The 25,456-nt window shown below is 38.8% G+C and overlaps 3 protein-coding genes across 4 annotated transcripts; 1 reads left to right on the top strand and 2 right to left on the bottom strand.

Annotated features, from left to right (window-relative positions):
* Positions 1-1,649: 1,649 nt before the first annotated feature.
* LOC143857981 (putative jasmonic acid carboxyl methyltransferase 1) lies at positions 1,650-11,520 on the bottom strand. 2 transcript variants are annotated; one of them, XM_077368556.1, is made up of 5 exons: positions 11,399-11,520; positions 11,163-11,267; positions 8,882-9,286; positions 2,182-2,454; positions 1,650-2,070 (listed from the first exon to the last, which is right to left on the bottom strand). In XM_077368556.1, exons 2-5 carry the CDS (start codon positions 11,235-11,237, stop codon positions 1,765-1,767), a joined length of 1,059 nt encoding a protein of 352 aa, XP_077224671.1. In that variant the 5' UTR covers positions 11,238-11,267; positions 11,399-11,520; the 3' UTR covers positions 1,650-1,764. The 2 variants fall into 2 exon arrangements, with proteins under 2 accessions (XP_077224671.1, XP_077224670.1); XM_077368555.1 differs by lacking the exon at positions 11,399-11,520 and having other exon boundaries at positions 11,163-11,392.
* A 5,326-nt stretch (positions 11,521-16,846) lies between these two features.
* Positions 16,847-18,939, top strand: LOC143858316 (sterol carrier protein 2-like). The gene is made up of 4 exons (XM_077368971.1): positions 16,847-17,028; positions 17,316-17,376; positions 18,535-18,634; positions 18,742-18,939. The coding sequence occupies exons 1-4, from the start codon at positions 16,900-16,902 to the stop codon at positions 18,821-18,823; spliced, it is 372 nt and encodes a 123-aa protein (XP_077225086.1). The 5' UTR covers positions 16,847-16,899; the 3' UTR covers positions 18,824-18,939.
* Positions 18,940-23,462: 4,523 nt separating this feature from the next.
* Positions 23,463-23,948, bottom strand: LOC143857607 (agamous-like MADS-box protein AGL29). The gene has a single exon (XM_077368065.1). The coding sequence runs from the start codon at positions 23,946-23,948 to the stop codon at positions 23,463-23,465; it is 486 nt and encodes a 161-aa protein (XP_077224180.1).
* Positions 23,949-25,456: the final 1,508 nt, after the last annotated feature.

The following is a 25,456-nucleotide window of genomic DNA, read 5'->3' as shown; positions in this document are numbered from 1 at the left end:
ATAATACTAACAATAAAAATAGTTTAATAATAATATAATAATAAAGACATCTAAAGTAATAATTAAGGGGCATGATCATCAAGTTGCGTGTTATTTAAGCATAGAATAATATTATGCCACCAAATCCAAAGAACATTTACATATTACGACAACAATGTCAGCATAAAAACAACAACAAATTACAATAACCTCAGATGCTTTCAAATGAATAGCCAAGCAGGCTTACTTTGAAATACCCCAAAACATTCCCTAAACGAAATCCGTCCCCCTCTTATGAAAGCGGGCATTTTTGTCTTTGAAGAGACCTTTATCATTAGGACTTCTTTTAGTGATGCGGGTGCCTCGCCCAATGACAAAGATCAACGGTCAAGATCGTCAGAACCTTGTTCAACGGTCAGATCAGAAGATATAAGATGGCATCTAGATCAATGGTCCACGTTGATTACTACTCTTCAATAGAGTTCTATTTTAGTTTGGATTTGTTTTAATTATTTTTAGATATTTTCTTTAATTGAGACATCCAAGGTGAGAATGTATTTGGGGAGGTTTACTTTTACGTGGATTGAGTTGAGAGAATTTAGGAGTTTTACTTTTGGTAGGATTTTCTTTGAGTAAAATTAGGAAGTAGTAGAGAAACTTTAGGATTCTAAAATTTGGCTTTCACTGGAGATATCGTAGGGATTTGTTTTATTTCTTAATTATAGTGAAGTTAAAGTTTATTTAGGATTCTTCTTTATGTTAGCCATAGAAAATCTAAATCTATAAAAGGCCATCCATTGTAATTGTTTTCAGATATCTAATTGTGAATAAAATTTTAGTTGCCTTTTGTTGTGTCCCGACGTGATAGCCACCCGCTGTTATCATTGAAAACAAGTCAACGGCTACTTGTTGTCACCCTTCGCAAGCCATCTGCTGCTTGCTTATCATTGTTGCCGCTCACCGAAGAAGAACAAGCAATCCGTTGCTTGTCTAGAGAAGAGGGAGCCATACGTTGCTTGCCTCTATCTATTTACAAGGTATGTTTTACACTTTCCCTTGGCTGCCACTACCCCTAGTCGTTGCTTGCCTCTATCTATTTACAAGGTATCTAACCACCGACCATCACTTTCCATCCTTCAATTCCGTCCTTCAACTGACAAGTGACAACCTATCTACCCACATATTTCAATCAACCACCTACTTTGAAGCCTACATTCCTCTGAAAACCTGTCCCTATTTTAGAAGTGGAGAAACCAATTTCTACATAACCATCGCAAAAAATATTTATAACGATGGCTATGTAGAAATTGGTTACTCAACAACAAAGGCCAGAGGCCGGAAAAGATTGGAAATCTGACATCTACTGCAAATGGTACGTGTTTTCACCATTACATTGCAAACGGGAAGTGATAAATCCACCCCTTATTTTTTATTACTTGGGACACCCGGCAAAAGAGTATCAATGACTACAGAGGGGCTGATGTACTTCATGTCAGAAGGATTCAATGGGGCTGATTGCCACGTACACTGCTGCTGGGTGTCCCAAGTAATCAAAAGGGGCAGATATATCACTTCCCAAATTAAAATATCACATGTTTTGTCAAAGTTAATCGCCCAAGATCTGATTCTAAGTGCACGTCATAATAGAATGCTAAAACATCTTTCTAGAATACTAGCCACGAAGCATAAAATGCTATTGAAATATGGAAGCAGGATACAAAGCTTCAAAATACAGAACTATTACATATCATTTGTTCTTGTTTAGCCATAGTTATATGTTGATTTTCATTCTTTTCTAGTCATAGAAAGAACCAAATTGATAATGATTGCTTTCTCATTTGATAGATACACATCAACATTATGTTCATATCTTCGGAACAAGTCATCCATTATCGCGGCTCCAAACTGATCAGCTAGCATAGATTCTGTAGCAGCTCTTATAAACTTTGCAACGTTTTGCCCACTTGTGAAGTTAACAATTTCAATTACTTCATGTCGATCAAGACTAAAGGATCCTTCTCTGTTAACAATAGCCTCTAGTTCTTGAATTGAAGGAGCATAGAAGGGTAGATTAAATGAATCCACTTTATCCTGTTCAATCACTCCCCAAATTGGACAAACTTATCATTAAAGCATAAAAACCAATAACATAAGAAAATGTAACCTGTTTTTGAAAAGATTTACAATGTGATGTTTCCCTACCTGTGAGACCATGTCATTGAGAGTTTGAGCCAACAGTTCCCAGTGGAAAAAACATTCTTTAATAGATGGATCCGAGCTTCTTCCGGTGACAAGTGTAAGGACCATTCGCCCTCCACCAATTACTTCTTCCGAACGTGACTTTAGGAACAAATAGAAATCTCTCTGAAATTGCGCTAAGTATGCTTTGAACAAGCTGGGAGGGCTTGTCTTCCCTATGTAAATTTTTCCCTTGTTTAATGAGATGCCCATTTCGTTTTGAAGCCCTTGAGGAACCTGGCATACTTTCATGCTTCAATTAGGATTTACTTCAAGACACAACATGTAGTGTGTATATATATATATATATGAAAAAAGTGTAGCTACACATACGTGTAGCTAACTTAGCTACACCGACGCCTTAAAATACAGTGGACCCCACATTGTTTGGGCGATGCAAACCATTCATTTGATGGGCTCTCACATAGATAGGGTGTGCCCAAAAAATCAGCTCCATAGGATCATCCCAACCCTACGATTTGTGGAGGAAAAAATGGACGTGTAAAAACATTCACAAATATGTCCATTTTTTCCTCCAGAGTTTGAAGGGTTGGGATGATCCTATGGAGCTGAACTTTTTGGCACACCCTATCAATGTGAGGGGCTATCAGATGAATGGTTTGGATCACCCAAACAATGTGGGCCCACTGTATTTTAAGCTGTCGGTGTAGCTACACCTCTCTCTCTCTCTCTCTCTCTCTCTCTCTCTCTCTCTCTCTCTCTCTCTCTCTGTGTGTATATATGAGAAAAGTGTTTCTAAGCACGTGCTTAGGGAGCTCCTTAAGCACAAGTAGCTTAAAAAGCCACCGATTGGTTTGTATGGCGGCTCCACCTCTACGGGGTCCACAAAAAGCGACCAATCCAGTTGCTCTTCGGGAGCTCCCTAAGCACGTGCTTAGAAACACTTATATATATATATATATATATATATATATATATATATATATATATATGAGGAAAAGGATTGTGAGCTTGAGCGTTGGAACATATTTGTGAGCTTGAGCTCAAAAACCATTGAGGCCCACATTGTTAGGATGATCCAAAGCATTCACTAGAAAGGGCCTTACATAGATAGGGTGTGTACAAAAAATCAGCTCCATAGGATCATCCTAACCCATCCATTTGTGGAGGTCAAAATGGACAGACCACAAATCTGCCCATTTTTGCCCTCCACTTTTGGAGAGGTTAGGATGATTCAATGGAGCTGATTTTTGGTACACACCCTATCTATGATAGGCCCTTGCAAATGAATGGTTTGGATCCTCACAGAAATTGTGGGACCCATGTGATTGGTGCACTCAAGCGCACCATTCCTTATTAGAGCTTGAGCGCACGAACATATTCCTCTATATATATATATATATATATATATATATATATATATATATATATATATAGAGAAAACTGTTGGTGAGCTTAAGCGCACCATTTTTTTGGTGCGCTTAAGTTGTTATAACGCCTCCCATTGGTGTGCTTAAGCGGGACCCAGCGGGACCCAAACATTTAAACGAATGGGAGGCGTTATAACAACTTAAGCGCACCAAAAAAATGGTGAGCTTAAGCGCACCAACAGTTTTCTCATATATATATATATATATATATATATAGAGAGAGAGAGAGAGAGAGAGAGAGAGTTAAGTAGACCTGGCAAATGCGACCCGTGCCCGCGGGTCGACCCGACCCACCCGCAAATTTGCGGGCACATGTCTAAGTTTTAGTGACCTGTAAAAACTTACCCGCGGGTGACCCAACCCGCAAAAACACGAGTCAGGTTGGGTCAACCCACGGGCACCCGCGGGTCATTTGGCTGTTTTAAGGGTGGTGATTTTTTCATGCTAATCTAGTTAGATGACTTCTTTTTTTCTAATGCAAAGGATGGTGATTTTGTCATGCTAATCTATTTTTTAAGGGATTGATGCCTGAATAGGTTATAACTGGCACCATAGAATATAAATAGGTTGTTGCTAGCACTATAGGTTGATCCCAACCCTCCGATCTGAATGTTAGAGGGTTGATCACTTGATCCTAACCCTCTATAGATCGGAGGGTTTGGATCAACCTATTGAAATGATTTTTGGGGCACAACCTATTTAGGCTGTGGGCCATCTAATGGACGGTTTGGATCATCCCACGGTGCCAGCCATACTGCCCTCATCAAAATCCAGTGATAACATTTTCCAAAATAAACGACTGTTTGAATTTGCGGGTGAACCGCGGGTTGACCCGGCCCACCCGCGGGCCTCGCGGTTCACCTAAATTCTGACCCTAAAAAATGCGGGTCATTTCCTGACCCGACCCGTGTGACCCGCACCCGCATCACCCACGGGTTGACCCAGCCCGGCCCACCCGTTTGCTAGGTCTAGAGTTAAGTGGAGCTACACATACGTGTAGCTAAGTTAGATACACCGACGACTTAAAATACAGTGGGCCCACATTGTTTGGGTGATGCATACCATTCATTTCATACATAGGCCCTCACATTGATAAGGTGTGCCCAAAAAATCAGCTCCATTGGATGATCCCATCCCTTCAAATTGTGGAGGAAAAAATGGACAGATTTGTGAAGGTTTTTACACGTCCATTTTTGCCTCCACAAATCGTAGGGTTGGGATAATCCTATGGAGCTGATTTCGTGGGCACACCCTATCTATGTGAGGGCACATCAAATGAATGGTTTGCATCACCCAAAAAATGTGGGGCCCACTGTATTTTAAGCCTTCGGTGTAGCTAAGTTAGCTACACGTATGTGTAGCTATATATATATATATATATATATATATATATATATATATATATATATATATATATATATATATATATATATAGAGAGAGAGAGAGAGAGAGAGAGGGAAGTGTTTTTAGTCTGCCGACTAGAGATCATTCTCTAGTCCGGCGAGCAAAAAACATGGGTCCCACCTTATTTGGGTGATGCAAAGCATTCATTTGATGGGCCCTGACATAGAGAGGGTGTCCACAAAAAATCAGCTCCATAGGATCATCCCAACCCTGTGATTTGTGGAGCTTAAAATGGACGGCTATAAATCGGCACAAGTCTGTTCATTTTTTAGCTCCACAAATTGAAGGGTTAAGATGATCCTTTGAAGCTGATTTTTTGTGGACACCCTATCTATGATGGGACCTATCAAATGAATGCTTTAGATAACCACAAAAAATGTGGGACCCAAGTGTTTTTGGTTGCAGGACTAGAGAATGATCTCTAGTCGACAGACTTGAAACACTTTTCTCCCCCCCTCTCTCTCTCTCTCTCTCTCTCTCTCTCTCTCTCTCTCTCTCTCTCTCTCTCTCTCTCTCTCACACACACACACACACACACACACACACACACACACACACACACACATATATATAAGGTAAAGGATTGTGCGCTCGACCGCACCTAAGCTTAGGTGCACTCGAGTGCCAAATCACATGGGTCCCACATTTTTTATACTGATCCAAACCATTCATTTGCAAGGCCCCATCATAGATAGGGTGTGTACCAAAAATCAGGTCCATTGAATCATCCTAACCCCTCCAAAAGTGAAGGGCAAAAATGGGCAGATTTGTGGACAAACAGAGTCTGTCCATTTTTACCTCCGCAGATGGATGGGTTAGGATGATCCTATGGAGCTAATTTTTGGTACATACCCCATCTATGTAAGGGCCTTTCAAATGAATACTTTGGATCATCCTAACAAAGGGTTTCTGTGCTCGAGTTCAAAAACAGGGGTGGGCCCACATTGTTGGGGGGATCCAAATCATTCATTTAGAAGGCCCTTTCATGGATAGGGTGTCCACCAAAAATCAGCTCCATTGGATCACCTTATGGTGTTCATTTTTGGGGTGAAAAAAAAGGGCAGATTAGTGGACAAACAGTATCTGTCCATTTTCACCCCCACAAATGGACATCCTATGATGATCCAATGAAGCTGATTTTTGGTACACACCCCATCCATGATGGGGCCCTTCAAATGAATGCTTAGGATCACCCCAACAATGAGGTCCCATTTAGGGGTGTAAAAGGATCGAATTCGAATCGGATATTGCTATATCCGAATTCGAATTCGTTTACAATATTCAGTATCCGTATCCGTATCCGTATCCGAATTTGAACGGATAATTATTATTTGTTACCGAATTCGCATCCAACGGATATTATTCGAATTCGGATATTATCCGTATCCGTTTATCCGGATTCAAATCCGAAGACGAATTCATATCCGAATGTCTAAATTCATATCCGAATTCGAATAAATCATATCCGAATGTCCGAATTTCGTATCCGAATACTTATTGCTCAAACATTTCACCAACACAGAAAGAGTTAAGAGTATTACCTAAATACTTGAAATTAACAAGAGGGAGCCGATTGGAGAACAGATCTTGGTGTTGATGAGATCAACGAAGAAGATGACCAAGCTCCACTCCAACAACTTTCGGATCTAGGTTGATAGTAAGTAGATTCGACCCAAAATGCCCTAGATCTAAGGTCTGATGGTGGAGATGAAGTTAGAAGATGAGAATGGAGAGGGCTGATGGTGGAGGAAATGGTAGCAGGAATAGAGGTGGTTTTCGAAGAGGAGTAGAAGTAGGGTTTGATGGTAGTAGTAATGGAGATTAAGCAATCGGAGATGAAATCCGACGAGGGTTTTGATCTTGACGAAGGTGGAAGAAGATGGAGATACCAGAGAAATGGGGTCTTTGCCGGATTTGATTGGAGTGATGGTGGCGATGGCTAGGAGAGGAAATGGAGGCTGAGATGGGTTTGGGATTAAAGCTCACAACAAGGAAGATAATGGGGATATGATGATGTAAGGAAGAAAAGGGTTTAGCAAGGAAGGAAATTAGGGGAAAATGATGGTGGAAAAGAAGGTGGAGATGATGGCGGGGCCGGAGCTCGAGCTGATCTGAGAAGAAGACCCAAATCTCCTCATACCCTCTCTCCCATTGCTCTCATTTCTCGCCTGTTTCTGTTCTTTCTTCCCCAAAAAAAATGAGAACCCCCCTCTTTGAGCACCCTAATCGGTGGCATATAAAGGGCATTATATTTGCCCACCCTTTCTTCTTACTTGGACAGCCCCTGCTAGTGTATTTGAGAGTTGAGAGTTGAGACTACTTTTTCACAACCAAGGGGTGGCTTGGGCGAGAAAAAAAATAGAAATGATATATTCGACCCCTTTTTTATCTGGGACAACCTCCATTTAGGATAAACCACTCCCCTATGTGCTATTAGAGATAGTGTCTTATGCCCTTTTCATCCTTTGGATAACTCCAAGATAGATAACTCACCCCTCGTTTCATTAGGAAAATAATATCCTCACTCACTTGGTTCGTCTTATTTGTCAAATTTCGTCTAATTCTTACAAGATTTTGCAAGGACCTTCCTGGGGTTACTAACAACTTCTCGGATGATTTGCACATACTAACATGCGCAATAAACTGGTACAAATTCGGGTTTTCTCCTCATTTGGGTTTACTTCGAGAATTTCAATTTCGAGGTTTCAATTCAACTTCGGAATTTTATTCGAATTTGATATTTAGGTTCCGGTCAAAATGGGGTGTCTACATATACGGATACGGATATTCAGGATATTCTGATACAGATGCGGATACGGATTCGGATATACAGATCCGGATCCGGATATTCGGGATAAACGGATGTACTTCTCGGATTCGGATGTTAAATGGAGCGGATGTACCATTTACCAGATTCGTATCCGCTAAGAGACGGATCTCATAAACTGATTCGGATAATATCCGCTTGAAACAGATTCGGATAATATTCGCTTTAAATGGATTCGGATGTGGACGGTAATCGGATTTTCGAATGTCCATTTACAGGCCTAGTCCCATTCTTGTTTCCTGCACTCAAGCACAGCTAAGCTATCTGCGCTGGAACCGTTTTCTTACCCTGAACGGCCACTATATCTCGCCACGTATATATATATATATATATATATATATATATATATATATATATATATATATATGAGGAAACTGTTGGTGAGCTTAAGCGCACCAAACTTATGGTGCGCTTAAGCTCCCCAATCACATGGGTCCTACATGTTTTGTGGTGATCCAAACCATTCATTTGCAAGGCCTTATCATAGATAGGGGGTGTACCAAAAATCAGCTCCATAGGATCATCCTAACCCCTCCATTTGTGGAGGAAAAAAATGGGCAGATTTGTGTCTGTACATTTTTGTCCTCCACAAATGGAGGGGTTAGGATGATCCTATGGAGCTGATTTTTGGTACACCCCCCATCTATGTAAGGGACTTTCAAATGAATGCTTTGGATCATCCTAACAAAGTGGGCCCCCATGTGATTGGGCGCTTAAGCTCACCATAAGTTTGGTGAGCTTAAGCGCACCAACAGATTCCTCTCTCTCTCTCTATATATATATATATATACCTTGAACGGTCACTCAAAATTAAGAACCAATTGTGTGTCTATTGGACTCAAAATTATATATACTCACTGTTTGTTTAGGATCTTGAGAACCGATTGTGAGTCCAAAACTGATTATTAGACTAAAAATTGAATGCTATCTTGAGTCCAATAATCAGTTTGGGACTCACAATCGGTTCTCAAAATCTGATTCAAACAATACCTAAATTTGTAGCCAAATGACAACTGAGTGCTGATGGGCGAAAGTGCTGACCTGAGAGAGCCAATGGAGACTATTAGCAGAATGAATAAAATGTAGACTTTTGTTTGGGAAAAGCCTCCCATGGAAGGAACCAGCCACTCCTGCCACGAAACACTGCTCCAAACTGACATGCTTCTCTTCCTTAAGCTTCTCATAGAAATCTGGTAGATAACTAAAAAGGTTGTTAAAATCATTCCCTGGAAGGTCATTCAAGAACATTTGGAATTCTGGCAATGGAATGTTCAGCTGGTGGCATTTCTTCTTGATAGTATCTATGATATGAGATATCACAAAGAGGGTGTTGGGTCCCGAAGAACAACCCAAGTCTGCTATGCTCAACTTCTCAGGGAAGGATGTGCAATAAAGATCCAGTATTGCATCTTCTAGCATCGGCATTCCTTTGCTTATTATATTTCTCTATAAGAAAAGAGAAAAAAAATATATCAGAATCACATCATGTAGAAGACCATTGGAATGAATAGAGAGAGACTAGCATTCTTGGACCATGCATTCTTGGACCATGCTATTTTTGGATATATACACGCGCGCGCACACACACATGAGGAAGTGGTTTGTGAGTAGGTACTCAAATAAGCTTATCTGAGCAGAGCTCATGAACCATGGGGGGCCCACATTTTGGGGGTGATCCTAATCATTCATTTGGAAGGCCCCATCATAGATGGGGTGTGTACCAAAAATAAGCTCCATTGGATCATCCTAACCCTTCCATTTGTGGAGGGAAAAACTGGGCAGATTTGTAGACAAACAATATCTGTCCATTTTCCCTCCTCAAATGGACACCCTAAGATGATCTAATATAGCTGATTTTTGGTACACACCCCATCCAGGATGGGCCTTCCAAATGTATGCTTAGGATCACCCCCAAAATGTGCCCCCCTATGGTTTGTGAGCTCTGCTCAGATAAGCTTATCTGAGCTGCTCACAAACCATTTCCTATATATATATATATATATATATATATATATATATATATATATATATATATATATATATATATAATGGGCCCCAACCGATCAAATCATGGTGTAAAATGGCGGGTCACACCTTATGTGTGGAGATCGAGGGACCAACCCCATCAAAACAAGAGTTAAAAATGATAGGCACCACCTGGGGCATGACAGCCTGTATAGGTTATACCGGCAGTTTTTATTACTTTTACCGGAGGTCAAGACCGTAGGTAAAGCCCAATTTTCTTATAGGGATATATATCCGCTCCTTTTTTTTAACTTGGGACTGCCACCTGCAATGTATCTATGACCGTAGAGGGCCTAATTGCCACGGACACTGCTGGTGGCTGTCCCATGTTAAAAAAGGAACGAATTTGTCATTTCACTTATAGTGTCTTTGTTTCTTCCGGGTTATACTGGCATTTTTTGTTACTTTACAAAGGTCAAGACCGCAGGTAAAACCCAGTTTTCTTGTAGGGAAGTGATAAATCCGCTCCTTTTGTTTTTTACTTGGGACAGCCACCTACGGTGTATCTATGACTGCAGAGAGACTGGTTTACTATGTAGGAAAGTGTTCAACTGGCCTGATTGCCATGTACACTGCAGGTGGCTGTCCCATGTAAAAAAGAGGCAAATTTATCATTTCCCATATCGTGTCTCTTTGTTTATTAAGGGCGTGTTCGGCAACCATCTCCAGAATGGTTTTGTGTTTTTGTAGGTGCAGAGAATGCACAAAGCAAAGAAAAAGGAGAAAATCTCCTTGGGTATGCACAGCCCACTAGGCCCGTTTCTCCCGATTCTTATTTTCATGCGTATAAGCATGAGATTTTGTGGAGTGAGTCGATTCCGCGGTTCATCATCTACCCATTTTTGTCCAATAAAATCAGATGAAATGAGAAGCCTTGCCAAACACACCCTAACGTACTCTATAAGAAAATAAAATAAAAAAGGAAGTGATATATCTGCCACTTTGATCAGTTGGTAGTACAAGCAGCAATGTATCAATGGCTGCAGATGGGCTGATGTACTTCATGTGGGAGGGGTGTTGATGCCTCCCCGGCTATGAAGTCAGTTTCCCAGATGCCTACGATGGACACCCGCCGTCCCTTTCGATTACTTGGGACACGCAACAGAAGTGTACGTGGCAATCAACCCCATTGAATCTTTCTGTACATCAACCCCTCTGCAGTTGATACACTGCTGCTGGTTGTACCAGGTGATCAAAGGGGCGGATATATCACTTCCCATAGAAAAAATATCCTAATCAAATCATCTAGAAGACCATTGGATTGGAGAGAGAGAGAGAGAGAGAGAGAGAGAGAGACCTGCACTAATGAATTATTAGCATAGCTGGTATCTCCAACTCCCCCGTTCATGTGAAGAACTTGTTGCACTTCCATGGCTAGCTCTCCTTTAATGGCCTGTGTCAACTACAAGAGATACAACACACCTTATATTTCTCTCCTATATCAATGGATTTGAAGTAGGATTTATAATGGAGATATTTTTGAGCTAAATCACGTGAATTGGGCTTTAGATGAGCTAAACCACTTGAATTTACCTTAACCACGTGAATTTAGCTTTAGAAGACACATGAACTCTTTTTTTTTTTTTTTTCAGTGTCGCCTCGAACTGGTCAAATTAAAGGACAATTTTTTTATTTAGTTGCCATGTCCATTTAGATGCATTATTTATTCAGTTTGGACTGATGATCTCCTAATCATTTCCTAATCTCTTTCTATGTTTATTACTTTTGAGTGTTTACCATATGTTATGCATTATTGCTCTAAAGATGGGGCCCACCTTTGTATATTCTATTGGAATATGTAATCAAAACTTGTGGGGCCCACCTTCGTCGATTCTATCTTGTCGTCACTAGAAAACGTACAAGTGTCCATTTGGTTGTTTGTTCTTATATATCTTCCTTTGTTTGTTCTTATCCTAAGAGTTAAAGTGTTATTAAGAGTTTTGGTGAGTCTACAGCAAATTTTCCCAAAAAAGTAAACCAAATTACAATGTTGGATGACCTTTCATTTGTTGGACCTGATGTAGATAAGGTTTGCCAAAATAAAATCTTCTCCATGGGACGATCCTAACCCTCCAATCTGTAGAGGTTTCTATATTATGCCGTCCATTTTAAACCTATCTGCATCAAGGCTCAACAAATGAATGGTTTGGAGCTTTGGATCACTCAAATAATGTGGGACCCACTCAATTTTTGAGTTGCAGGTGCAAGCTCGACTCTCCACTGTATAATTTTAAATCTATTTGATTTACCAAATACTAAGACTTGGAGACGCGAAGACAGAGAAGGAAAGCGCTTAGTCATTTGAGCAAGGTCACACCAATCTTGATTTCTAGATTTGCCCGTAGATACCATCGCCTCCCTCTCTCTCTCTCTCTCTCTCTCTACCTTTGTTTTAAAAGGAAGAAGAGGATCTCATATATTTTAGGGTTTGAGAGTTAATTTTGTGAAGAGAATGTAGAGGTCTAGTTTTAGGGTTTGGAAAATTCATTCGAGTAAGTAGGAGAAAAAAGATAAAGTGCTGCAATAAAATGTTTGAATTTACCGGATAAACGGATACGGATAATATCCGAATTCGAACAATATCCGATAGATACGAATTCGGTAATAGATATTAAATATCCGTCGAATCCGAATCCGAATCCGAATTCGGATAGTGTATACTGTAATTGAATTCGGATATAGCCATATCCGCTCCGAATTCGATCCGTTTACACCCCTAGTAGTGTCTTTGTTTCTTCCGGGTTCTACTGGCAGTTTTTGTTACTTTTACAGAGGTCAAGACCGCAGGTAAAACCCAGTTTTCTTGTAGGGTTTAAGTGATAAATCCGCTCCTTTTTTTTTAGTTGGGGCAGCCACCTACAGTGTATCTATGAGTGCAGAGAGACTGGTTTACTATGTGAGAAAGTGTTCAACTGGCCTGATTGCCATGTACACTGCAAGTTGCTGTCCCATGTAAAAAACGGGGTGAATTTATCATTTCCCATATAGTGTCTCTTTGTTTATTAAGGGCGTGTTCGGCAACCATCTCCAGAATGGTTTTGTGTATTTGTAGGTGCAGAGAATGCACAAAGCAAAGAAAAAGGAGAATTCGCTGCACAAAACAAAGAAAAAAGAGAAAACCACTTGAATTTACCTAAACCACGTGAATTTATGCCATGTCCATTTAGATGCATTAATTATTTAGTTTGGACTGATGATCTCCTAATCATTTCCTAATCTCTTTCTATGTTTATTACTTTTGAGTGTTTACCACTTACACAATCCAACATCAGGGACCATATGTTATGCATTATTGCTCTAAAGATGGAGTACCAAGTCCAAAAATATTATTTAACAATGCTCACCAGTGAGATCTTATCTATTATAAAATTAGAAAGTTAGGTTAGATGGGACTCCTTTTGATAACCTTGATCAAGATAATTGTGATTCTGAACTGCATGGTGTCGGTTTGCTTGTTAGTTCTTATATATCTTTCTTTATTTGTTCTTATCCTAAGAGTTAAGTGTTAATAAGAGTTTTCCTGAGTCTACAGCAAATTTTCCCAGCCGTCCCAAACTTTTACCTAGTAGCCCCCAACTTTGACGTAATTGAGCCCAATTCTAACAGTTTTACGGAGTCGATTTGATTGTTTGTTCTTATAAATCTTTCTTTATTTGTTCTTTATCCTAAGAGTTAAAGTGTTATTAAGAGTTTTGGTGAGTCTACAGCAAATTTTCCCAGCCGTCCCAAACTTTTACCTAGTAGCCCCCAACTTTGACCTAATTGACCCCAATTCTAACAGCTTTACGGAATAGATTGTTTTCACCGGTTTTTTGTAGTGGTAAAACTTTATATTTACCTTTGGGTAACTGATATTTCTCAAAACAAATAACTAAAATGGAGAAGTTTCAATGGTTTCTTACCATTCAAGGTTACAACAGTTCTTTTCGAGTGGGTAAAACGAAAATGCATTAAACGGTAAAAATGGCATGTGCACTTGCATTGGATGCCGAGAAGATTTTGATTTGGATTTCTCACATTTGCAGCCCTTTTGGCATTGTAATTTGGATCGGATCAAATTCTTGGGTTTCTAATTCAGCAGCTGACAGTTAAAAAAATCTGATTTCTAAATTTGAAGTGGAAATAAGAAATTGGAAATCCACAGATCTGGCAGTTTCCTTCACCCTCTTTGCTCCTCAACCTCTCCCCTCCACTAGGAAGTACCCCCTTCCCTCTCTGTCTACCTCTACATGAGCTGCCGGATCTATTCATTTTGTATTCAAAACTCAAGTTCAAATCCAAATTACAAAATGGGACGTATCCAAACGGGCCCTAAGGAAATGATTTCAACACAATCATGTTTTGATGCGTGCCCACTGTAGCTTGTCATTTAGTAAGTGCTTTTTGGAATCGTAATAACCTTTTATAGCTCTTTCGAATACTAAAAGATAGTGTTCAAGTATAAAAGATCAAATAACACCATCTCCATTAACTTAAGCTTTTGGCGTAACAGGTTGTTTCACATGGTATCAGAGTTGAAGGTCCCGAGTTCAAACCTCCTCGATAGCAAAAATCCACACCATCTCCATCAGCTTAAGCTTTTGGAGTTACTAGTTGTTTCACATGCGCATGGCTAAAATCATTTCCCTTCTTTAAATGGCAAAGTTATCTTGGGAAAACAGGATTTTAGGGGATTGTGGGGTATTTTGGAAAGTTTAAGAAGGAAAAATGTATAATTTGGTGATTTTGAATTTTTTAAGTAGGATAACATCCTAATTCGTGTATAGAACTGATTTAGGTTGTCCATTTAGTCATATCTTTATCGGTATTGTTGGACTATTCTGTTGAAAATTCCTAATCGGGAGCGTACTTGCCTACGATTAGGGGTGGCAACATTGGCCGAAACCGTGGAACCAAACCGATTCAAATTTTGGTTCGGTTCAGTTCGGTTCGGTCAAACCTCAAACCGAACTGAAACCACACCTTTGCCACCCCTACCTACGATTCTGGGAAGGGAAATAAAATATTTGCCTCGTTTTCTTACTTGGGACAGCCCCCTCTAGTATAAAAGAGTGGTTATAAGTTAGGGGTGCAACTCGGGTCGGGCTCAACCTGGAAAAAAAAAAAAAAAAAAGGCCAGGTCGGGTCGGGTTGAGTTCGGATTCAGGTTGAGTTTTCCCAACCCGGGTTAAGTTCGAGTCGGCGCTTGGGCAACTCGAACCGAGTTATATATTCTTTGGGGTTTTTGCAAAAGGAGTCTCCAAGTATGGTATATTTCCAAGTATAGTTGCATGTGCAAGCTCGACTCTCCACTGTATAATTTTAAATTTATTTGATTTACCAAATACTAAGAGAGAGAGAGAGAGAGAGAGAGAGAGAGAGAGAGAGAGAGAGACGCGAAGACAGAGAAGGAAAGCGCTTAGTCATTTGCGGCAAGGTCACACCAATCTTCATTTCTAGATTTGCCAGTAGATAGGTAAGTAGAGGTTTTTGGTTTTATTAGTTTTTTTTAATTTATTTGATGATCCTAAACCCTTGATTTTAGTAGGGTCTAATGCTTTGTCCATTTGGCCTATGAACATGACCATGTGAGTCGCCTTCTAATCGCCCACGAGATTTACCGTCTAAATTAAACACAAATCACGTTTCTATGTAGTTAGCACAAATGGTTGAACAGCTCGGATCATTTCATTTCAAGATATATGAGTTTCCAAGAACGGCACATCAAAAGGTACAGTACGGCCCACTCCATAGGATGATCCAAATCGTCCAAAGTGTAAATAAGTTGTGCCCCAAAAATCATTTCCATAGGATGATCATAACCCTCCGATTTATGGAAGTTTCCATAATGTTGAATCCCTCTATAGATCGGACGGTTAAGATCATCCTATGAAAATGATTTTTGGGGCACAACCAATTTACATTGTAGCCCAACCAATGGATGATTTGAATCAACCTACGGAATGGGAATGGGCCGTACCGTATATTTTAAAAAATACGTGTTTGAACGGCCGCACATTATATAATTTCTCATTATCACAGTACCAAAACTATACAAAGAAGTTTTTTTTCTTACTTTTAACAAATAAAGGGTATTCTTATCTATCTTAGAATTAAAAATACCAACCGGACCCGAGTTGCACTCCTATTAGAAGTACACTAGATGTGGTTGTCCCAGGGAAGAGAAGAGGATGGATATACCCTTCTCGCAACCACTAAGCCTACCTCACCAAACAAAAGTAAGAAAGTTGAAGACTTAAGAAAAGGAGAAATTATATGGTGTAAGGCCTTACGACAATAAGGCTTTTGTACGGTGGAAGTACCATTCTTGACATTTGATCCAACAGCAGCTCCTCAAAAAGTGAGCTGTTGTTGGACCAAATATCAAGGACGGTACCCCTACCGGATTGTTGTAAGGCCTTACACCGTATAAAATCTCAAGGAGGATGTCCTTTCTAACACGTGGCAATCCATATTTTTCTGCACAATTAAAATTGGTATCCACACACCCGCCTTTTCACTAATTATTGATATCCACCTCGCCAACCAAAAGTTTTGGGAAGTTTTGGATCTCTTAACCCAATATAAAACCCTAACATTATGAAATGGGGTTTGACTTTCCATTCAACTTAAAAAATAAAAAAAAGGTGATTGATATTTGCACTACCCCATATCTTGATAATGAGGCAAACTCATATTGTCTTTTCCATTTTAAGAGGCTGCTGGGAGCTTTTTGGGAAAGGAAGTGATATATCCGCCCCTTTTGATTACTAAGGACACAAAGAGCCAGTTTTATATACATATGCTGTATATGGTGTGTGGTATCAATAAATAGAGCGGTTAGGATCTGTTTATCGTGTGGCCTAGAAAATGGACGGTTTGGATCATCGTATATAGAATGCCGTACAATATTTTTTTTTTGGAAAAACCACACACCATATAAAAACTCATAACTAACTCAGAATTTATTTTCCTCACCTACACGACCCTACAAATAAAAAATGCTTCTTCCTCCTCTGAAACCAGGAAACTGCACCCCTCGCGCATCTTAGAAAATGGCAAGCACAAGTCAGCTAACATCCGCCGCTCTAATGGAGCAGATGAAGCTACATCTCGCCTCCGATGCCGGAAAGAAGGTCGCAGAGAAGATCGGCCACATTTTTCAGCTCAACATCGCTCCCAATGTCTGCCCTTTTTATCTTTCTTTTGTTTTCGGTACTGATATTGGCAGTACTACTATATTTTTATAATTGCACAAAATCAGCTTGTCTTTTCCTTATTAATTGGCTTCTAAAGAAATTTTTGGGAATTGTTACTACCTTTGACAGCTGTTTAAATAGTAAAAGACAAGCTGAGTTAGTGCAATTATCAAAACATGATAGTGCCAATATCAATAGCCTGTTTATTATCTTGTACTATTTTACACTCCTTAAAACCCTGACCCTAATTCTCTTTGTTATTTCTTTTTAAGAAAATTGGAGTCGATGAGGAGACTTACGTTGTCGACCTCAAGAAAGGAGAGGTCACCAAAGGTCAGGGTTCCGTCACAAAATCTAACACGAAAAATGCTATTGATATTGGCACTACATTGTTTTGATAACTACACGAACTCATCTTGTCTTTTATAATTTAAACTGCTATCAATGGCTTTTACTTTTCTCCAAAAAGGTCTTAGAAGCCAATTAAAACAGAAGAGAAGCCAATTTTGTGTAATTATCAAAACATGGTAGTGCCAATATCAGTAGCGGAGATAATTGCACTAATTCATCTTGTCTATTATTATTACTCGTCTTTTATTATTTAAGCAGCTTTCAAAGGTTATTATTGTTCTCAAAATGCTCTTAGAAGCCAATTTTGTGTCATTATCTAAACCATGGTTTTAAATTTCGGATTTCGGTGAGACCGTAACCGAAATTTGGCGAAATAAGGAATTTCTCGATTTTCCAAATTTTGGCGGAATTTCAGCCGAAATTTTGACAAAATGTATTTTTTTTTTTTTAAAAGAAAGATTACAAAATTTTGGAATTTAGGTCCGAAATTTCAAAATGAATTAAATAATATTTTTTAATTATTACGGGATTTCGGCCCAAAATTTCGGATTGGGTCCGAAACCGAAATTTAAATCCTTGATCTAAACATTTTAGTGCAAATATCAGTAGTGAAGAAATTTTGATAATTGCATGAACTCGTCTAAATTTTGATAATTGCACGAACTCATGTAAATTTTGATAATTGCACGAACTCATCTAAATTTTGATAATTGCACGAACTCATCTTGTCTCTATTATTTAAACGGCTGTCAAACGTTATATATTACTGTCCTCCAAAAGCTCATAGAAACCAAATAAAACATAAAAGAGAAGCCCATGTTGTGCAATTATCAAAATGTGGTAATGCAAATATAGTACCCAAGAAGTATTATGACAAAATTTATAGTCTACTGATAGTTGCACTCCCATGTTCTAATAATTGCACAACTCAGCTTGTCTTTTCTTTTTTTTCTTAACTGGCATGTGAAAGCCCTTTGGGTACTTAAATAACTGCTGACAGCTGTTTAAATAATAAAAGACAAGAAGAGTTAGTGCAGTTATCAAAACATAGCAGTGCCAACATAGGTGGCCAATTTATATATGCTATATGCCTATATCTTTACGCAGTTCTCCTTCTCACCATTGATATTTGAAATTTAGGGCCGTACGAAGGGAAACCAGACGCCATATTTTCTTTCAACGACGCCGATTTTTTTGCAGTAGCCATGGGTAAGCTGAACCCACAAATTGCTTTCATGAGGTATGCCATTTTTTTATGATTTTCAAAACAAAACAAAAAAATATTGTTTTTTTTTCTTTTTAATTTTTCTTCTACTTTATTTGATATTTCATTTTTGATGGAAACAGAGGTGCAGTGAAGATTAAGGGTAGCTTAAGCGCAGCACAGAAGTTCACCCCTGATTTGCTCCTCAAGCCTTCAAAGCTGTGAGCTTTCTATTGAAAAAATTCCACATTTGTGTCTGAAGCTCTGAATGTAAGTTTTAATTTTGAACACCAATGTTTTGCTCTTCACCCAAAAAAGAATGCCATGGAAACCATTAGGTAGCTTTCTGTTTTTTCAGATCATATCATTAGGGAAATGATATCTGCGCCAAGGTGTTTCAATAAACATGCACTCCACTTGTTTGTCATGTAGTATTTAAAAGGTTTAAAGAGCTTTATGAGAACCATAATATCCTCTGAAATCCCTTTAAATACTACATGACAAACAAGTGGAGCGCTTGTTTATTGAAACACCTTGGCGCAGATATCATTTCCCTATCATTATTACAAGCTCCAAAATGAAAAGAAGAAATACAAGCTCCCATGGGATTTTTATGCAATCTGTATAATGCCAAACTGATTTTGACAAACCTATACCTATATGTTAGGGATGCAACATGGGTCGGGCTCAACTCGAACCCAATGCCTTCGACCCGATTTTGGCTCTAGTTGGGTTGGCCTTTCCTCGGGTCGGGTTGGGAAAAGCCAACACGATTTAATTTCGGGTTGGGCTACCGTTGAGACCTAGAGCGACCTGACCTTGGGAAAAGCCAACACGATTTAATTTCGGGTTGGGTTACTGTTGAGGCCTAGGGCAATCTGACCCAAACCTGACCTCTGTCCTCCAATTTTATCGTGATATCTTAGGGCTATATGTTTTTTTAGTATTTTTCGGTATGGCCCTAGGTTAACCCAAACCCAACACGACTCAACCTGAACCGTTTTGGAAAAAGCATGTTCGACGGGTTGGATTAGGCTTGAGAGATTTAGAGGGGCTTGGGTTAGGATTGACCATCCCCGACCCAAGGCTCCAGTTGGGTAGGGTTAGGGTTGAGAGAATGCTATCTCGGGTTGGACTAGTGTTGGCTTCAACCACTTGATCTGCACCCTTCCTAAATGCAAAAACCTTAGACGAACACTTGGGCCCTATTTGTTTTGGATTTTGAGAAGCAGTTATAAGTCGAAAATTGATTCTTGGCAAAAATGGGCATTTAGATCACAGATGTAGAATCGGTTTTGGGCTGAATTTGAAAAACCATTTAAAAAGACTGATTTAAATTAATTTTATGTTAGAAATATGGAACACGCTTTCACCATTAAAATCCATGGATCACATTTTTCAACCTAGGTCCTAGAATAATATTAAAATAAAAGATATGGTTTTGGGGTGTTTTTATTTTTCTTTCTATTTTTTTTCTTCAATAAAGTTCAACATAGTGGTACCCCAAACGAATCCTTTGGAGGTGTTTGGATCTAGGGAAAAGAACATTGTGAAAAATATTATTTGTCATAAAAAAATAATAGAGGTTGTTTCACCTCTGTCGTGACTAAGTGTGTTGTCGAAATATCAGCCTTCGTCATCTTTGTGGAGATCAATCTCCTCAAAGAGAAATTATATTGTGCACACCCAAGCGGGAGTTACGAAAAAAGTACCGCCCTTGATATTTGATCCAAAGAACCGCCCGCCATATAATAACTCCTCATTAAAAAGTTAACTCTCTCTCTCTCTCTCTCTCTCTCTCTCAATGAGTTCTAGTGTTGTGGTGTGTGGCAAGAGGGACCAAGGATCTCTTTTATAGGCAAAAGCTCTCATAGAACTTTCCTAAAGTGCCCAAATTCGTTTGGCAACTACACCCTAATTAGAAAGTGCAATTATAGTCATCTTTCCCTTCCCAAACATTTCCAAATTCAAGGGATTTCCCTTTGAACATGAAAGGTTTTTAAATATGCAAAGCCATACAACTTTAGTAACTCTAAACATGGCAATCCATGTTTTAGAGAATCCAAATCAAAGGACAGTTTAAAGTTTAGAAACCCTAAACTTTTAGTAACTTCCAACAAGAAACAGTGAGGAAAGAATTGATGGGTAGGAACATAACAGAGAACTTTAACCCTTTTTTATGTCAAATCAAGTTATAAGGGGAGCGTGAGCTTAATACGAGTGAAAATATCATCTCCCTAATAATAACGAAACAATGTTAATGAAATCCCAACAATAATAATCACAAAAAAAAAAGAATTAAATGAATATGATGAACTCAGGGCTTCTTAGGGGCAAGAAACCAAAAGAATAATCTGAATTCGCCCTCTAATCAATGGTGCATATTGGTTCGAGTTGGCCGAAAATATCGTCCTCCAAAGCATCTGTATCTGCAATCTGTGAAGGATCCTCGACCCCAGAACCTGAATTTTCAACTAGCACAGGATTCTCAATATGATCAAGCTCCTCAGTGCGTCTCAAAACATTCTTTCTAAGTTCTTCAACCTTCTTTAACAACAGTTCCACATAGTCGATCAAACTTAAAGACTCTAACTATTCATCATTGATTCCATCCCACGAGAAGCTCCCACCACTCGAACGATCGTGTGGTAGTCTCTTTTTAGTTCCCTTCTTAGCTTCCTCGGAGTGAAATTGTTGACCGGCAAGGACGGAGGTTTGACCGGCGAGGTAGTTGTTAATGATGGTGTCCGCGTTGGGATGGGCGAAGACGAAGGGCTTTCCATCGGGAGAGAATGTTAGAATGCGGATTTGAGCATAACAGAGAGTGCAAATATCTGAAGCTTTCTTAAAAAGCCTCATTCTCCTCTTTGAGAAGCATACCTGTCTTGTTCTCTCACTCTTGATCTTACTTAATTCTATCTTTCTTTTACCCATCTCTGAAAACAAAAAAGTAACAGAAAGGATCTCTCTCTCTCTCTCTCTCTCTCTCTCTCTCTCTCTCTCTCTCTCTCTCTCTCTCTCTCTCTCTCTCTCTCTCTCGAGTTGAAATAAAAAAAGTAGGAAGAATGAGATATCTGGCTTTCTTGATCTCTCCTCCACACGTTGAAACTATGAAGAACAAAAGAGGGGTTTAATAAAGAAACTATGAAGAACAAAAGAGAAGGGTTTAATAAAGAGAGAAATTATATGATGCCGGACTTCGCTTGGTGGACAACGTGTTAGTTATTATTACACAAAATCCCTGGTTTTTCGGAGATTACACAAAATCTCGGTTTTCAAACCGTATATAGATTTTCCTTGGGCATGCGAAGAAGATCATCTTATCCCTGTTTTTAGGAGGGATAAGATCTAAATAGATTGGGCCACAAAAATCATCTCCAAAGGCTGATCATAAGCCTTCGATCTAGAGGGTTAGGATCATCTTTTGAAGATAATTTTTGGGGCCCACCGATTTAGGTTGTGGCAGTAAAAAATGAATCCTGTGGATTTCGAACAAGGTGGGCCCACCTAACTAGTTTCCGGGATTTTGTATATTGAATATTAGGATATCCCTAAATCCAATCTATAAGAATCATGTAGACTTTCCATGACCTATCTTTGTTTCTATATACATAGAACCTGATTAAACTCTAATTCTTCTCTATATACGTAGAACCTGATAGAAGAATATGGTGGGACCCACCTAATTCGCTTATTCCAAACCATTCATTTGGATCGCCCCAATCTAAATAGATTGGGCCACAAAAATCATCTCCAAATGGTGATCTTAAGCCTGGTTAGGATAATCTTTTGGAGATGATTTGGGGCCGACCTATTTAGGTTGTGGTGATAAAAAATGAATGGTTTGGATTTACGAACAAGGTGGGGCCCACCTAGTATAGCCATATTGCTTTAACTCAGTACCCGTGGACATGATATAAGTTCTTCTAAAATGGAATACCGACTTTGTTATATTATTATTTGACTAGGTTTTCTGGGTTCAGTATCTTTTGAATATTAGGACATCCCTAGTTTTACTTAGAACTTTCATTAATTAAACAAAATCCCACCACATTTTTTGATAAAACACACATAATAGAAGTCTAATTCTTTTAGATAAGAATCATATATGAACTTGATGTGTGCATGACAGTGGTGGTGTAAATGGAGTTAGTTAGTGGATGGATGTGTGTTTATGGGTGTTAGTTATATAGCTTATGAGTTGTAGAGTTGTGGAAGTAGTTATTGCCTATGTTTATGTAAGTGGCGTGGGTGTAGTTATTTTCTATGTGTTATGTAAGTGGGTTAATGGGATAGTGATGTGTCGTATACGAATCTCCGATGTTGCCGAGAGGGAGGTTGTTGAGAGAGAGAGAGAGAGAGAGAGAGAGAGAGAGAGAGAGAGAGAGAGAGAGAGAGATTTGCTCAAGAATAAAAAAGGCACAGAAAATTGTATTTATTAATTTATCATAATTACAGAGGAAAAAGAAAAGAAAAGGAAATTGACTCTTCTCTCCCACTTATTTATAGAACACTCTTAATTATACCAACAAAAACCAGAAGTAAGACCATTAAAAAAACTAAAAGATTATCCATGATCCATATTTATGAAATCCCTACCCTTCATTTACAGAACCATTCATAACGAATAACAAAACCACTAGCAATACAATTGAAAAAAATAAAAATAAATAAATAAATATATATATATATATATATATATATATATATATATATATATATATATCAGTACTCAAAGTTAATAAAATCCCTAAAATAGTTTGCCCACTAAAAATCGGGGAATTATGGTTCCAGCTGACAGAAAATATCCTCCTCCTCAGAAGTATCTGTATTTGCAACCGGACAAGTACCAACAACCTCTGAACTAATTTTCACCCAGAGCGGGATGAGTCTCCTCAACTCGTCTCAAAACTTTACTTTTAAGTTCTTCAAGCTTCGTCTTTACAAGTTCCACATCCTCCACAGAATTTAAAGATTGTAAATACTCATCATTGATTTGTTCCCACCAGAAGCTCTCATCACTGCAACTTAAATCCTGCAGTTTTCTCTTCTTAGCTTCCTTCTTTTCTATCTCGGCGTGAAACTGTTGATTGGAGAGGATGGAGGGTCCCGCAATGGTGGTCGGAGGAGTGGGGCCGCCGAGGTAGTAGTCTATGATGGCGTCGGGGTTAGGATGGGAGAAGACAAAGGGCTTTCCGCTGGGAGAGAAAGTAATAATGGTGATCTTAGCATCACAGAGAATGCAAAGATCGTGAGCTTTTGTAAATAGCCCTGTTCTCCTCTTTGAAAAGCATACTTGCCTTGATCTCTCATTCTCAATCCTTTTAATTTCAATCTTTCTTTTCCCCATCTCTCTGTCTCTGTTTATTAGAGGGGTGTGGCCCAAGGAAGAAAAGGGGCAAATATGTACAATTAAAAGAAGGCTACTGATATTGGCACTATCTCTCATCACAGCGAAAAGCATACTTGCCTTGATCTCTCATTCTCAATTCTTTTAATACAACTGAGCGTATCTGAAAAACCCAATATGCAGAAGAGAAGAGGAACGAGGTGGAGGAGAGTTTATATAGGAAAGTAAGTTGTATTAATTTGTTGGGAAAAAAATGTAAGGAAACCTAGCCTGTAAGATATTTTCTTTCAGAAGATGTAGAGCTAAGTTGGCAGTATCTTAGCCACATGATACCACACGCAAGTTATTTATTTATTACAGAATCCCGGAAACCTAGGAGCCGTTAGGGAAGGATAGAGAATCAAATAAAATGAAATAAAACTTTGATGTCTCCTGCTGTGACTATGCTTTTAACAACTAAATAGAAACCAAAGGAAGGCTACTGATATTGGCACTACCATATATGTGATAGTAATTGCATAAACTCATCTTATCTTTTCTTCTTTAAGTGGCTTTTGAGAGTTTTTTTAGGAACCGTGATAATCTTTGAAAACTGTTTAAATATTAAAAGACAAGATGAGTTAGTGCAATTATCAAAACATGGAGTGCTTACCATCAATATCCCTTAAGAATTGTCCTTTATTATCATAAGAAGGTATTGGCAAGTAACGAAGTGGTTGGGCTGTTGCATGTGAGAGCAGTCACATAGGCTCAGATTTTGTCTTATTCACTTAATTCATCTTGGCGTGGCTTCCTTTTTTAGTATGGACACACCTCTCTTCATTTTTCACTATTGTCAAGGCTGCTGCAAAGTCCCAAATAAACTCCCAAAAACTCTGGCAAAATAGAAACATCAAAGTGTAATACAATCAATACTCATTATAACAAAAACAAAAGAAATAAATCTAATCCAATGGAGTTTCATGTAATACTATAAACAACAAAACCAAATTTCAAAAGATCTCCACCGTCCAAAATAATAAAAAGAAAAGAAAAAAAAAAGATAATGGAAATCTACTTCCTAAACTCGAGGCTAACAACTATAGCTACAAGCTAAGTATATTGGACCCCAAAAGTCATATCCGAAAGATGATCCTAACCGTCAGATCTGTAGATAGAGGCTTAAGATCATTCCATGGAGATAACTTTTGTGGTCCAACCTATTTACATCGGGGCGATCGAAATGAATGGTTTGGATCTTCAAACAAGGTGGGTCCCACCATTCTCTTTTAAAAAATACGCAAGTACGCTCAGACATCAAATAAAAACTCATACGTTCTCTTGCTGACGTGACATCTTTTCTGTCCCACGATTATTTTATTTTAAAAAAGGACAATGATATTTTCACCCCCCCCTGCAGTACGCATTCACCCCTCTATTAACGTGATTTGACGTCAAAAATTGTTAAAGTGGCCCACTATTCAGTGTTCACGTTTTAAGGAGGGCGAATGCGAACTGCTGAGTAGGGC

The sequence above is a fragment of the Tasmannia lanceolata genome, unplaced genomic scaffold, assembly GCF_043159265.1.
Source record: "Tasmannia lanceolata isolate RefF3 unplaced genomic scaffold, GAP_Taslan_0.1 ptg000025l, whole genome shotgun sequence".
Lineage (NCBI taxonomy): Eukaryota > Viridiplantae > Streptophyta > Magnoliopsida > Canellales > Winteraceae > Tasmannia > Tasmannia lanceolata.
The sequence above is the reverse complement of the archived record's forward strand: the minus strand, read 5'-3'. Positions and strand labels throughout refer to the sequence as shown.